The following is a 15,591-nucleotide window of genomic DNA, read 5'->3' on the forward strand; positions in this document are numbered from 1 at the left end:
AACAATTTCCACCATTTTATTTTTAATAGCTGTATTTATAATTCAATCACCATAATTCAGATAAAATTATCATACAATGTAGATGAAACTGAAAAGTATAATCCTTTTGGTGAGACCACCATCAGTTGAAGTTTTTATTTCCCCACATGTACAGTGTATGTATGCCTTCTTGTATGTATTACCTCCCCTCTCCATCCATTTGTCTGTTCAAGATTTTCTTTTCTTAAACAGCATGGATATAATCCTGGGGAATCAAATTGACTAATATAGTACATGTGTACTCATTTGTGAGAGAAGACAAACTTGCACCATCTTTTTATGCAGTCTTTCCAATTTTGCGTCCCCAGAGCTGTGTCCTCACAAAATGTATTAATTCTCTTTCACTGAAGGCTATAGTCACCAGAACACACAACAAACACAGTCCTCCGACGGAGATGTGCGCCAGTCTGTAGAGATTCCCGTACCCACAGCAAAAGTACACCTATCAGAAAATAGCAAAGCAGATTCACAAATAATTCCTATCAAAATTGTTATCTATTTATTTAAAAATCTCATACTTATAAGTTTATGATTGAACACACACATACTGTGATATCATTAGATTTCATATGGTCTTAATTTTCACGTATTTCATTGGTACTTCTATCCCATGACTTTCAAACCACAATGAAATACATAATTTATATATATGTATAGAAACCATACCCAGGAAACTACATCCCAAAAAAACTGTAAACTCTCAACAATACACAAAAATTTGTCCCCCAAAAATTTAAATGATTCCACAGTATTGTGAAAGAAATCTTGAGCAGTACACGTACTTCAGAGAGCCTTGTTGTACAGTATGCGGTAACGAGTGCCCCCAGGACTGAATAGGAAAGTAGGAAGCCCTGTAGAGGTCGATAGCCGCTGCCCTTATAGTAGTTACGAATGAAATAAATGCTGAAAATGAAATGTGAATTAAATTACCGGTACCATCAATATGTTTCTTTGCACAGAACCATGCCAGGTGTTAGTTGTCAAATTACACAGTTGTGATACAAGTAACTAAAGATTCAAATCATCACTGGGCAATGGTAAACAAAGTCCTTAATATTTAGAAGAGTCGACAATTTTACCTATGAAGTATCCGAAAAGCCATGTTGATGCAGTTTGCCAGTACAAAACCCACACTTCCAAACAGATGGGTGAGAAACAGTGAGGAAACCAACAGAATCGCTGAGAAAATTAACATCTTGTGGTTGTATCTGTAATATGTTATATAAGTGAAGAAACAGTCATCAAACAACTGGGCCTCTGTAAAAAGTGGACACTACATGCACACACATTTCATGGCATTTTGCAAAGTAAATCATCTGGAGGAACATGGCATTGCATACTCCCTTGAACATTATAGTTTACATCATCAATTTGATAATGTCCCAATTATCCTCAGTACTTTTATAAACTTTCCCTAACCTGTCAATTTCCTCTTTACTCATGATGGCAAAATAGAAGCACTCTGTTATCCCATTCACTGCTAGCACCAAAACATAGAGACAGTACCATCTCAGTAACAGGGGACCTACAAAATTGGAAACAAACATCTCAGTGACACTGAGTATAAGTAACAGGGGACCTACAAAATAGGAAAAACAAACATCTCAGTAACACTGAGTAAATAACAGGGGACCTACAAAATGGGAAAAACAAACATTTCAGTAACACTGAGTAAGTAACAGGGGACCTACAAAATAGGAAACAAACATCTCAGTAACACTGACTAAGTAACAGGGGACCTACAAAATAGGAAAAAGAAACATCTCAGTAACACTGAGTAAGTAACAGGGGACCTACAAAATAAGAAACAAACATCTCAGTAACACTGAGTAAGTAACAGGGGACCTACAAAATAGGAAAAACAAACATCTCAGTAACACTGAGTAAGTAACAGGGGACCTACAAAATAGGAAACAAACATCTCAGTAACACTGAGTAAGTAACAGGGGACCTACAAAATAGGATAAACAAGCATCTCAGTAACACTGAGTAAGTAACAGGGGACCTACAAAATGGGAAAAACAAACATCTCAGTAACAGGGGACCTACAAAATAGGAAACAAATATCTCAGTAACACTGACTAAGTAACAGGGGACCTACAAAATAGGAAAAACAAGCATCTCAGTAACACTGAGTAAGTAACAGGGGACCTACAAAATAGGAAACAAACATCTCAGTAACACTGAGTAAGTAACAGGGGACCTACAAAATAGGAAACAAACATCTCAGTAACACTGACTAAGTAACAGGGGACCTACAAAATAGGAAAAAGAAACATCTTAGTAACACTGAGTAAGTAACAGGGGACCTACAAAATAAGAAACAAACATCTCAGTAACACTGAGTAAGTAACAGGGGACCTACAAAATAGGAAAAACAAACATCTCAGTAACACTGAGTAAGTAACAGGGGACCTACAAAATAGGAAACAAACATCTCAGTAACACTGAGTAAGTAACAGGGGACCTACAAAATAGGATAAACAAGCATCTCAGTAACACTGAGTAAGTAACAGGGGACCTACAAAATGGGAAAAACAAACATCTCAGTAACAGGGGACCTACAAAATAGGAAACAAACATCTCAGTAACACTGAGTAAGTAACAGGGGACCTACAAAATAGGAAAAACAAACATCTCAGTAACACTGAGTAAGTAACAGGGGACCTACAAAATAGGAAACAAACATCTCAGTAACACTGACTAAGTAACAAGGGACCTACAAAATAGGAAAAACAAACATCTCAGTAACACTGAGTAAGTAACAGGGGACATACAAAATAGGAAACAAACATCTCAGTAACACTGACTAAGTAACAGGGGACCTACAAAATAGGAAAAACAAACATCTCAGTAACACTGAGTAAGTAACAGGGGACCTACAAAATAGGAAACAAACATCCCAGTAACACTGAGTAAGTAACAGGGGACCTACAAAATAGAAAAAACAAACATCTCAGTAACACTGAGTAAGTAACAGGGGACCTACAAAATAGGAAACAAACATCTCAGTAACAGGGACAAAATAGGAAACAAATATCTCAGTAACACTGAGTAAGTAACAGGGGACCTACAAAATAGGAAAAACAAACATCTCAGTAACAGGGACAAAATAGGAAACAAACATCTCAGTAACACTGAGTAAGTAACAGGGGGCCTACAAAATAGGAAAAACAAGCATCTCAGTAACACTGAGTAAGTAACAGGTGGCCTACAAAATAGGAAAAACAAACATCTCACTAACACTGAGTAAGTAATAGGAGACCTACAAAATAGGAAACAATCATAGCAAAGTTACTGAGAAAGTATTATGTCTAATCATGAACTCACTTATCAGCTTATTACAATAATTCCTGTAAAAATCATTAACAGCTAGATATTAATTGTGTTTTTAAACAAATTTAAAGCAATGCAATTCCCCATGTGTAAATAAATACCTACCAGCCCCAGATGAAAGCAGTGAGCCTCCGTAAAGATCTAATGCCAAGAAAGCATAAGACTGACCAAACACAAATATTATACAGCCAATTAGAGTTACAGTCTTCAGGAGGTGCTGGAGGACACTGGTCACTAAATCTATCGAGTCCTGCAACAAAGCTAATAGTTATTTCACTGATAATTTAAGGTAATTAAATCTATTGAGTCCTGCAACATGGCTAATACAGTGTACTTATTTCACTGATAATTTAACTTACTGGAACACAGGTATACACATTAACATTAAGGATGTGTACAGATGCATATTACGATAAAAGAAATTCAGATATTTATAAAAAATAATATTCAAATTTTGATGAACTATGTGAATCATATTTTTCTAATACATTAACTATAGATACATGCCTCTACCTAAGTTATGGCTAAAATGACTGAATGCATGCTCCGCGTACTAGTACAGGTATTCCTATACAGTAGCTATTTGATGAACCCTGGTGTTGTGAATTTCAGAACCTACTTTGCTCTGCTGCTGTAGGCTCCGGCCTCGGGTAAATGAGCAGGAAAAGAAGAGGCGACCGCTCTCTTCTATTGGGAGAAAAACAAATCGGGGAGCCATGGAACCCAAATTGTTAATCACATCATACACTCCTGCAAGCAAACATATGACTGATCAAACATGCAGCCTTAGTATATATATGTATCTAGTCAGGGACACCTGTATCTGAGTATTTATGTATCTAGTCAGGGACACCTGTATCTAATTATATATGTATCTAGTCAGGGACATCTGTATCTGAGTATATATGTATCTAGTCAGGGACACCTGTATCTAATTATATATGTATCTAGTCAGGGACATCTGTATCTGAGTATATATGTATCTAGTCAGGGACACCTGTATCTGAGTATATATGTATCTAGTCAGGGACACCTGTATCTAATTATATATGTATCTAGTCAGGGACATCTGTATCTGAGTATATATGTATCTAGTCAGGGACACCTGTATCTGAGTATTTATGTATCTAGTCAGGGACACCTGTATCTGAGTATATATATGTATCTAGTCAGGGACACCTGTATCTAATCATATATGTATCTAGTCAGGGACACCTGTATCTAATTATATATGTATCTAGTCAGGGACACCTGTATCTGAGTATTTATGTATCTAGTCAGGGACACCTGTATCTAATTATATATGTATCTAGTCAGGGACACCTGTATCTAATTATATATGTATCTAGTCAGGGACACCTGTATCTAATCATATATGTATCTAGTCAGGGACACCTGTATCTGAGTATATATGTATCTAGTCAGGGACATCTGTATCTGAGTATTTATGTATCTAGTCAGGGACACCTGTATCTGAGTATTTATGTATCTAGTCAGGGACACCTGTATCTAATTATATATGTATCTAGTCAGGGACACCTGTATCTAATTATATATGTATCTAGTCAGGGACAACTGTATCTAATTATATATGTATCTAGTCAGGGACACCTGTATCTAATTATATATGTATCTAGTCAGGGACAACTGTATCTAATTATATATGTATCTAGTCAGGGACAACTGTATCTAATTATATATGTATCTAGTCAGGGACACCTGTATCTGAGTATATATGTATCTAGTCAGGGACATCTGTATCTGAGTATTTATGTATCTAGTCAGGGACACCTGTATCTGAGTATTTATGTATCTAGTCAGGGACACCTGTATCTAATTATATATGTATCTAGTCAGGGACACCTGTATCTAATTATATATGTATCTAGTCAGGGACAACTGTATCTAATTATATATGTATCTAGTCAGGGACACCTGTATCTAATTATATATGTATCTAGTCAGGGACAACTGTATCTAATTATATATGTATCTAGTCAGGGACAACTGTATCTAATTATATATGTATCTAGTCAGGGACACCTGTATCTAATTATATATGTATCTAGTCAGGGACATCTGTATCTGAGTATTTATGTATCTAGTCAGGGACATCTGTATCTGAGTATATATGTATCTAGTCAGGGACACCTGTATCTGAGTATATATATGTATCTAGTCAGGGACAACTGTATCTGAGTATATATGTATCTAGTCAGGGACATCTGTATCTGAGTATATATGTATCTAGTCAGGGACACCTGTATCTGAGTATATATATGTATCTAGTCAGGGACAACTGTATCTGAGTATTTATGTATCTAGTCAGGGACATCTGTATCTGAGTATATATGTATCTAGTCAGGGACGCCTGTATCTGAGTATATATGTATCTAGTCAGGGACACCTGTATCTAATTATATATGTATCTAGTCAGGGACACCTGTATCTAATTATATATGTATCTATTCAGGGACAACTGTATCTGAGTATATATATGTATCTATTCAGGGACAACTGTATCTGAGTATATATGTATCTATAGTCAGGGACAACTGTATCTTAGTATATATATAGAGTGAGGGACAAGTATACTGTAAATTCTTAAATATACACCAAGAATTTATTATCGCGTAATTTCGCGCAAAGCCTCACTCGTGAATTAAAATTACTCGCTTTTATTTCTATATTGCTAAATTACATGTAGAGACTCTTGATCAACAGAGCACTCGCGAATTTATGTTCTCACAATTTGACGTATACGAGTCATTTCGCGATATTAAGTACTCATGTAAAATAAGGTATCTACATTATCTGTATATAGTGAGGGGCACCTGCTGGGAAATACTTGTGTGCTGTGGTTTTGTATATTGTATCTAACAGTGTTTGACAGAGTCAGGACGAGTGAGTAATGATACTTATATAACTGTTCAGTTACAGGCCGCAAAGTACAGCTATAACAAATACGGGTGCATGTATACATAATTCTGTAAAGTGACTGATGTGAAGTCTGGGAGGAGGGATGGACATTCCATGACCGGTTAATACCAGTATTAGCACTATGAAATACACATCACATTTTACATACACACTCTTTAATGCATCTATATAAAAAAAACTATAAAATAAAATAGATGTATTGGCAGTACCTACAATAACTGTATAGTACTAGCTGTATATTGCAATCATGATATTCACAACAGAATTGTATAGAAGTGCTCTATATATTCAAGTGTCATTGCATGCACTCAAGAAGACATGTGCTCCACAAAACCACAGAATGACAACACATACATACATCACTTGTATCATTAATTGTACATAGTTGCCAGTTAAAGTGGCATTGGTGATTTGATTTTCATGTTTCGCAAATTCTATGGCCATTAATTATAACAATCTAGTTTGCCAATACAACCTATCATTGGGTCAAATGCTGTCTGACGTGTTTCATACTGATTGTTTAGCCGTTCTTGGCACACTGATTTTGACTACGAATACTCCGTTTACCTGATCAAGATATAGGGCTCATGGCGGGTGTGACCATTCGACTGGGAATGCTTACTCCTCCTAGGCACCTGCATGATCCCACCTCTGGTGTGTCCAGGGGTCCGTGTTTGCCCAACTATCTATTATGTATTGCTTATAGGAGTTCTGTGATTGATCATTGTTCGTTATCTTCACCTTTCATGTATACAAGGAAACTTTCATGAAAATAACCTTGTGGCATGACTTAACATTGGGGGGGGGGGGGGGGGGGCAACTATGATCTTACAGGTAGGTGACTTGGACTTTCAAAGACTAAAAGTATTGTAATGAAAAACTGGACAAAACTTTAGTGACTTGGCATCGTTGACATAAGCAGTAGAGGTTGTGATGTTACAACTTCACTCACACAGAAAAGTAATAACACTTCTTTGATGAGGGAAAAAAGTTACTTAGAATGTGGAGATTTGGACCAGATTAAGTATCAAACAAGAGGCTCACAGGCCTTATCACTCACTTGAGTATTAAAGGTATCACTACTTCCAAGGGCTACAAAATCTAGAAAAAATTTCATGTTCTGAATATCTAAGCCAAATTCTAATATTCAGCAACAGTATAAAACAAGTGTTCTTGATACTTAAATGCCCTCAAAAATGCCTATATACAGATGATAGGCTTTACATAATATAAGTAACATTAAGACGGTGTGACTACTTTGGACCCATCCTAGACTCAAAACCCTGGGGTTGTGAAATTCACAATTTCAGTACATCCATTTCCACTTTTCCTAAATGTGCATTTAGTTTACAATATAATTATTACAATAATTTTAGCTCCACCTTGGAACTAATTTCTGTGGAAACGAGAGGGTTATTTATATTCGGTCTTTCCTATAATAACCCCGTTTCCACAGAAATTACCCTGGAACCAAACTCTTACCCCCTAGGATCATGAAATTTACAATTTTGGTAAAGGTCGGGCTTCCTGCTGATTCTAAATATCCATTTACTTTACATGTAAATTTAGTATTAATAGCCTTAAAGGAGATGTTTTTAAAAAAAATTCATGAAATTTACAATTTTGGTAGATGTCTTCCAGCTCTAAATCACTGAATTTTAGTATTTCTTATACACGCACAGTTTTTTTTTAAAAATTTTGGCAGCTCCTAAGGCCCTGGGGGTGCAGGAGTCCTGAAATTTACAATTCATGTCCTCTTTGTCCCAAAGATGCTTCATACCAAATTTGAAAAGAATTGAAATCGTCGTTGCAGTTTTTAACAAGAAGTTAAAAATGTTCATTTGCTAACACATTTGACCATTTTGGCCCCACCCTGATGCCAAAACCCCTACCCCTTAGATCATGAAATTTACAATTTTGGTAAAGAGCTACCTGCAAGTTTATTCTAAATATCCATTTACTTTCAATTTAGTATCAAAAGCATCAAAGATATTTTTTAAATGTTTTACCCATAAATTCTATACCGGGTATACCAAGTTTGGCCCTGCCCTGGAGTCAAAACCTCTAACCCAAGAATCATGAAACTTACAATTTTGGTAGAGGCCTTCCTGCTCTACATCGATCACTATGCATTTAGTTTTTTGGTTTTTTTTTTTATAAATGTCTTTTAAAAATCAGTGTTGCTAACTAATCATGGAAGTCTGTATTCTACCTAATATTTTTTTCGCATTTTTTATCAATGATCAAATATACATGAATATGCATTAACCATATAATTATATATATATATATATATGCAAACAAATCTATATCTTCAAGATGTCAAAGCACAACATAAAACACAGCAGCCTGAAAATGTGGCAGAGGATGCAACCTACAGGTGGCTGTGATTGTAGGGGGAAACCTCGCAGGAGGGCCGGGTAGAAGAAGTACTGAAGAGAATCATCAAGTTCCCTAAACACCACCCCGGTGTTATCAATGATATCATAAAAACCTGCAAGGGAGACGACTCTCAACAAAACATAGACCTTACTGTCAATCTCTACCCAGAGTTATCGTTCCTTACACTCACAAATACCTGTCAATGTCTCAAAATAAGCAAGGTTATTCCACATGTAAATCCACTTTTTCTATGGTTAATAAAACTAAAAACTACTTTATGAAATATAGGGAAAATGTAGGACATGTAACTATTTGTAGTTTTTTTTACTATGCTTTCTTCATGTAACTAATATGTATAAAATCATGTATAGGCTTAGTGCAATAGAACTACCCAATATCCGTGTTTCAACCCAAATTAATGCTTCTTGTGTCACAAAAAGACTTGAGATCTGCTCAGTATTTATTTATTTACGTATATTTTTGTAACTGAAGTCAAAACTATACTTTATTTGAGCATACGTGAAATTTTACAAAAATCTTGTAAAACCCTCGAGACATTGACAGCGGTATTTGTGAATGTAAGGAACGATAACTCTGGGTAGAGATTGCATTACTGTATCAACACGTAACATAAATGTGCACAGTCAAGTACATGTACCTATATATCAAGCTACACTTTATAGATATTTTGTAAATGATGGCAATCTTGTTCATTTACTGTAGATAATGTTGCTATAAATTATTTGTAGAATATGATTTTTTTTTCTGAGAGCAAACAAAATCTGTAAAATATATCATCTCTATAATCCACTAAACATAAAATAAATACCCAATAAATCTATTAATTTAATAATTTACAAGTCAATACCTATGTACACTGCACACCACAGACATGTTTAAATCATTACTTTAGATTCCTTATATATTACAAAGTACTTGCCATTCAAAGTCCATTCATCATTTGACAAACTTCGGCAGATTCCGGTATCCTAACCTCGGATGTATGACGGTAAGTGATATGTAGCTACACCGCATCGGTCGTCTATTTACTCTCCAAGAAAAACTTCCACTTTCAGAAAGTAGTGATCAAAATAATTATGCTTTTTTTAAATGTATTTATCAAATTTTCTTTAGAAAACTGCCCTCTATTTCAAGGAGAGAAAAACCATAAGTCTCAAAGAGAAATAGTTACAAACATTGAGAGTGTTATAAAAAAAATAAATGTTAAAATGGACTGTATTTCACGGGAGCTGTCAGCAGTTCCAGTTGATCAGTGACGATAAAATTGTTATTCGTCACTGTATACAGTGCTATGGCGGAAAACATCCCACATCCGAGGTTAGATGGAATCGACCGAGGTGATCCGAGTGGTCCATTCATAAGAATGTAAAATCACAAGAAGCATAGTTAGGGGGATTATTATAAAGATAAAGTTTTAATCAATGTGAATATTAATTACTTTTGTGTGATAAGGAATCTAAATACATGTATATCATTGCAGTGAGGATTCAAAGCTAGGTTAATGCAATAAATCAATATGCATTTCCACGCAAGTGTACCCGCCATTCAACAGAAGCCAAATGACATTTATTTGAAAGTGATAATCAAGACTACGACAAATTCAAAAATAAACTGCACACAGTGTTACTTTCCTTGCAGTTCATAATTAGTTACTTTCCTTGCAGTTCATAATTAGTTACTTTCCTTGCAGTTCATAATTACTGTTAATTTCCTTGCAGTTTATAATTACTGTTAATTTCAATGAAGTTTATAATTACTGTTAATTTCAATTACTTTCCTTGCAGTTCATAATTACTGTTAATTTCCTTGCAGTTTATAATTACTGTTAATTTCAATGAAGATTATAATTACTGTTAATTTCAATGAAGTTTATAATTATTGTTCATTTCAATGAAGATTATAATTACTGTTCATTTCAATGAAGTTTATAATTACTGTTAATTTCAATGAAGTTTATAATTACTGTTCATTTCGATGAAGTTTATAATTACTGTTACCTGTACTTCAACTGACCAAAATTGTGAAGCCAAACTTGCAGAGTACTACACAGCCTAGCAATAACATTCATATATATACTCAACATAAATATTGAATTCTATAAAAACTGTGTGATCACGGATTTACACAGAAATACAATGAAAACAACCACAAGTGACTTTGTTTTGTGCCTTAATGTGTACAAGAGTTCTCTAAAAGGAAAAAAACTAGGACACATTCCGATTAAAACTTCTGTATTGATGAAATTGGCTGATTGGCAGTTTGATATTAAAGGGACTGATTCACGATTTCCCCAAAATTTTATTTTTCACTTTTAATGATCAAAATCTACTGTCTAATATGTTTAAAAGATTTGACATAAAAATTAAGGTTATACATTGTCACAGAAGCTCATTTTAGAGGGTTCATTATATGTTTTGTAAACAAAGATTGCCGTATGTTATTGTTTACGAAATTTTCAAAAGAAATGGATATCGATCTAAGTTTATTATAACTTTTACATTTCAAGCATTCTTCGGGTAAAATGTGTCATCTAAAAGTCAAAATGTGCGACTATGCAAAATTAAAATGCTTTATTTTACAAAATTAATGTTTCACTTTATTGTTTGTTTACATAAAAAGACTCGAGTCTTTGTTTACATAACACATATTTAAGGCTAAAATATAGCTTTTATTCTTGCATTCAGAAGGTCAAAATTTTGGTTGTCAACATTAAATTAGTTATACTTTTAATATTTAACATCAAAATTAAAAAAATATTTTGTTCAAAAATCGTGAACCAGTCCCTTTAATGTACTAGTATGTATTTGTGATGCACTTCCATCTGACAAAGAGTAATTAATCCGTAATATGAATTAAGTTATAGATGTGGAGAAAGACTTTTCATACGCTAGGATTTGGATAAATTTGGTCTCTCCTTCTTAATGTCTAATTACACCGTAATTAATGTATAACCACAGGAGTCTGAAATTTTATCAATTAAATCAAAATAAAAATCCGGAAAAAAATATCCAATCCGGAAAAAAAATATCCACCGTCTTCTAATAAAACACTTGAAGACTAGAAGACAGTGGATATTTTTTTCTGGATTGGATATTTTTCCGGATTTTTATTTTGATTTAATTGATAAAACTTCAGGCTCCTGTAGTATAACTGACGTTAAAAGACAATACTGTTGACCATGTACAATGTATGTCCCAAGAGGTAAGTAAAAATAGGGTGTTTGTTTTCAACAAGTTAACAGTCATGATCTCTTTGGGTAAATGTGTAACCCTGTGAATACCTGGAAGCAATTTTTTTAATACTACATTTTGATTTTTATTTCTAGTATTAATGACACTTTCCATGTTGCTATTTACTGCTACACTAGACAGCTGCAATATGTGCATCATCACACTTGCCACGATCATCTCTAATACAGTTTTTGCACGTTTTGCAATAAACTTGTTGTGAATGATCAAGTATTCACTGAAATCTAGTTAGAGAGGCGGTGCTTTAGTGCATGTGAAGGAGGCGATAAATCAGGAGTGTCGAGAAATATATGATTACCTTGGTCTCCAAAGTTCAGGACCCCAAACACTGTCATGATGTACTTCTCACCTAATGAACAAATAGTAATTATATTAATCACTGTCTCCACTACCATCTCCTTCTCTACATGTACTTTTTTCTTGATGAGGAATTTCACCATAATGAAAATATCATTCAGATTACCTTCCGTTAGTAATTGTTTGAAGATGGACTGCTTAAAGAAACTTCCTGTTAATGATGCTAAACGCCAATCAACAAAAGACTGAAAAGTAACACCAACTCTGTTATGTCATCTACTGATTAAAATATATATGTAACTATATGATGCTCAGAAATTTACAAATTGTTCCATTCTGCATTGCTTGAATGCAGAAAATGTTTTACTTATTTTTCAAAACAATTTTTTAGAATTACACAAACAAGCCACTGATTCTTGTATAATACCCCCCCCCCCCCCCCCCCCCCCCCCCCCCCAATCTTCAAGGGATGGAGGTATAACAATTCGTATCGGATGTACATATAGACAGTCTGTAAATGAATTCATTGTATATATTTATAAAATATCCAAGAGATTCAGTATACTCTCCAGTTATCAACCACTTAGAGTGTAAAAATAAACTCACTTTGTTTGGCAAAATTTTAGGGAAGAAATCCCTGACTGACTGAAAAACAAATGAGCTATCTGTGTCTTCTGTCTTGATCATCAGGTAAAATGTAGCATAGTATATGACTGAATAGGTTACAGCGCACGACACCTGAAATGAACAATTTCAAATGGTGTCTCATGTTGTATCAACTACAGGTTTTGAACATATCAACACCAAAGATTTCCCACGATATACGATTTGTTCGTTGTTTGCTTGTTTTGTGTGCCATTTGAGATTTTTCACTCATACAGAGACATTACCATCTGTAAGTGAAGAGCCACAAATTTTGACATATGTATACAATATGGCATTCAAGGTCATAGCAGTGAGGGTAGCTGTAGAACTGTAGCTCTCTGGGGAAGTATTGGGACAGTCTCTAGTTCTATTTTCCCAGACTGCTCACAGTGGGGGTTTCTTTATCATGCCAACTCCTAATGCAACATGACACCTTAGTTTTTAAGACCTGTAACTTTGACTTCTGAAGCCGAGGGCTTAATTGACATTTAAGGAGCAGCAACTAACTATTGTAGAATCATTCAAATTTGTATGAACCCATATTTGTGCGTTGTCAAGATTTTACAGTTTTGTTGGGATGTAATTTCATGGAAATTGCATGGAAACATAATATAAAATTATTGTGTATATTGTTATGGTTTGAGATCTGTGGGACCCATGAAGTTTACGAAAAATGAGATCCCATGAAATCTGACAATTCCACAGTATGTTAAATGTCTTGGGTTTGGGATCAAGAATTAAACTCTGCATACCTCTTGTTTGTGAAACAAGCACCTGCATTACCACTAAGCTAATACACAAACAGCACATCTAATGGAGACCTGTTTGTTTTTAATTGGCTATGGTTGCAAGTGGCTTAGTGAATATAACACCTGACCAAAAATGTGTATGTATTAAATTAGAACCCTAGTCTGATAGATTAACATTGCATTTTATGCCATGGGCGTGTCTTGTTATCAGGTCTGAAGCAGGAGAATTGAGATCTTGTGATGTCTTCACAGTATGAAGACATTTCAGAGGAATAAGGGAGTAATGTGGCAGACAGGTTTTATCACTGTAGGTGTTAAATACACCTCAGCTGGTAGAACACCACTAATGCAAGGTTCAAGGGTCTGGTTAATATCAAAATTCAAACAATACAGATTTTATGCAGCGCTATATTGTTTGATAATCAATCTCATCTTTTAATGTCAGGAGCCATTTTCCCTAGCAGGGGAGAATGTCACAGTTGCAATTTATTTAAAATATATTTATGCGCTATAATTATATCGGTATTCATATTGGCGTTCATAGCCAATTGAATACAAACTAGTTTTTCAAGTATGTGAGAGTCAGTGTGAACGTTTTGTATTGTACAGGAGGTAATTATTTCTATTTTTAGCTCAACTTTACGTTTGACTGACCAGTGGTCTGAGTTCATAATACTGCGGACCAATGGATTTTCCCGAATACTAATTAATTATGCATGTCTTACTAACCTGTGCACTATATAAAGTTAGAAACCCCGCTAAAATCCCCACTCTAAGCCTTATACTAATACGGTTATATTGGACAGTCCTTGCTAAAATATCGATTCACTCGATGTAACTTAAATATATTTTTCATTTATAATACTGGATGCCTGGTAAGATTTACATTTATCTTGTAATTCATTTACTTGTTAAATATATGTAATTATACTAGCTGGCAGTCGTATTAATATTAGGATCATCGTTAATCGTAAATGTCATTTAGTTTACGTCTTGTGTTTTATGTATGTCTATTGTCTTGTGTGCATGTTTGCGAGTATGTTTTCATATTTTTTCTAGGTTTTTTCCCCTTCTATTGAAATAAAATAATTGTCTGAGACCGACCCAGTTTTGTGTTGTTTGCAACAAAACAGCAACCCTGTAACATATAAATACCCAGAAATACTTCCATTAGGGGACCTGGGTTCCCTGCACATTTTAAATTACCTCTCTGTATATTGATATAGGGAACAGAATCTACATTTTACAGGCACCAGATGTAAAATGTTTACAAAAAGACATATTGTACTTGCATAAATGTTTACATGTAGCATGCACAAGAAAATCTAAGTATAGTGTATGTATAAGCAATGATTGATTTCCTGAAACCTGATCAAAAATCACTGAAAGAACCAATGAATCTGAAAAAAAAAATTGATAAGTAGAATTTAATGAATGTCTTCGAATTGCTGAAAATTATGTATATTTTGTTACTGAGCACATCACACACAAATGTGATAAAAATCTCATAAATTTTGCACCTAGAACCACATACTTTCACTTGAGATTTTCCTCTGAACATAAAATAATATCTGAAAAAAATGTTGACTTTCAATGTTTACATCGATCTTCTAAATCACCTCGACTGACTTTCTAATTTAGTGCAATGCTTCAGCTGTCCCTGTAACATGAAGTGTAGCTAAATTCTAAGTAATGTGTTGGTACATAGAATTATGGTTTCTCTTGGAAATAAAATACAGTTTGATATCAATGAAAAGAAATCCATAATTTTTTTTTAACCCTGCCAGCTCTTAAAAAAAATGAAAATGAGTTTGCTCAGAGAATTTTAATGGACACATCTGTGCATTATAGATAAAATATTACTAACAGAGTTCATAATCTCCCAGTGTAAAATTCCTCAACCATTATAGTGTTACAGACATAAAATAAGGCAA

The 15,591-nt window shown here is 34.4% G+C and overlaps 1 protein-coding gene across 2 annotated transcripts in view; it reads right to left on the reverse strand.

Moving 5' to 3' along the window:
* The window catches only part of LOC125659999 (protein RFT1 homolog), a 29,339-nt gene continuing 13,748 nt past the window's right edge, over positions 1-15,591 (reverse strand). The window contains exons 6-14 of one of the 2 annotated variants that reach the window (XM_048891843.2): positions 12,870-13,001; positions 12,430-12,508; positions 12,265-12,315; positions 3,995-4,125; positions 3,481-3,625; positions 1,459-1,564; positions 1,119-1,247; positions 822-942; positions 1-481 (exon numbers count right to left, since the gene is read on the reverse strand). In XM_048891843.2, coding sequence (XP_048747800.2) covers positions 317-481; positions 822-942; positions 1,119-1,247; positions 1,459-1,564; positions 3,481-3,625; positions 3,995-4,125; positions 12,265-12,315; positions 12,430-12,508; positions 12,870-13,001 — 1,059 coding nt within the window. In that variant the 3' untranslated portion in view covers positions 1-316. Of the gene's footprint in view, positions 482-821; positions 943-1,118; positions 1,248-1,458; positions 1,565-3,480; positions 3,626-3,994; positions 4,126-8,693; positions 8,810-12,264; positions 12,316-12,429; positions 12,509-12,869; positions 13,002-15,591 lie in introns of both variants that reach the window. The other variant, XM_048891844.2, reaches the window with a different exon arrangement.

The sequence above is a fragment of the Ostrea edulis genome, chromosome 9 (genome assembly GCF_947568905.1).
Source record: "Ostrea edulis chromosome 9, xbOstEdul1.1, whole genome shotgun sequence".
NCBI lineage: Eukaryota > Metazoa > Mollusca > Bivalvia > Ostreida > Ostreidae > Ostrea > Ostrea edulis.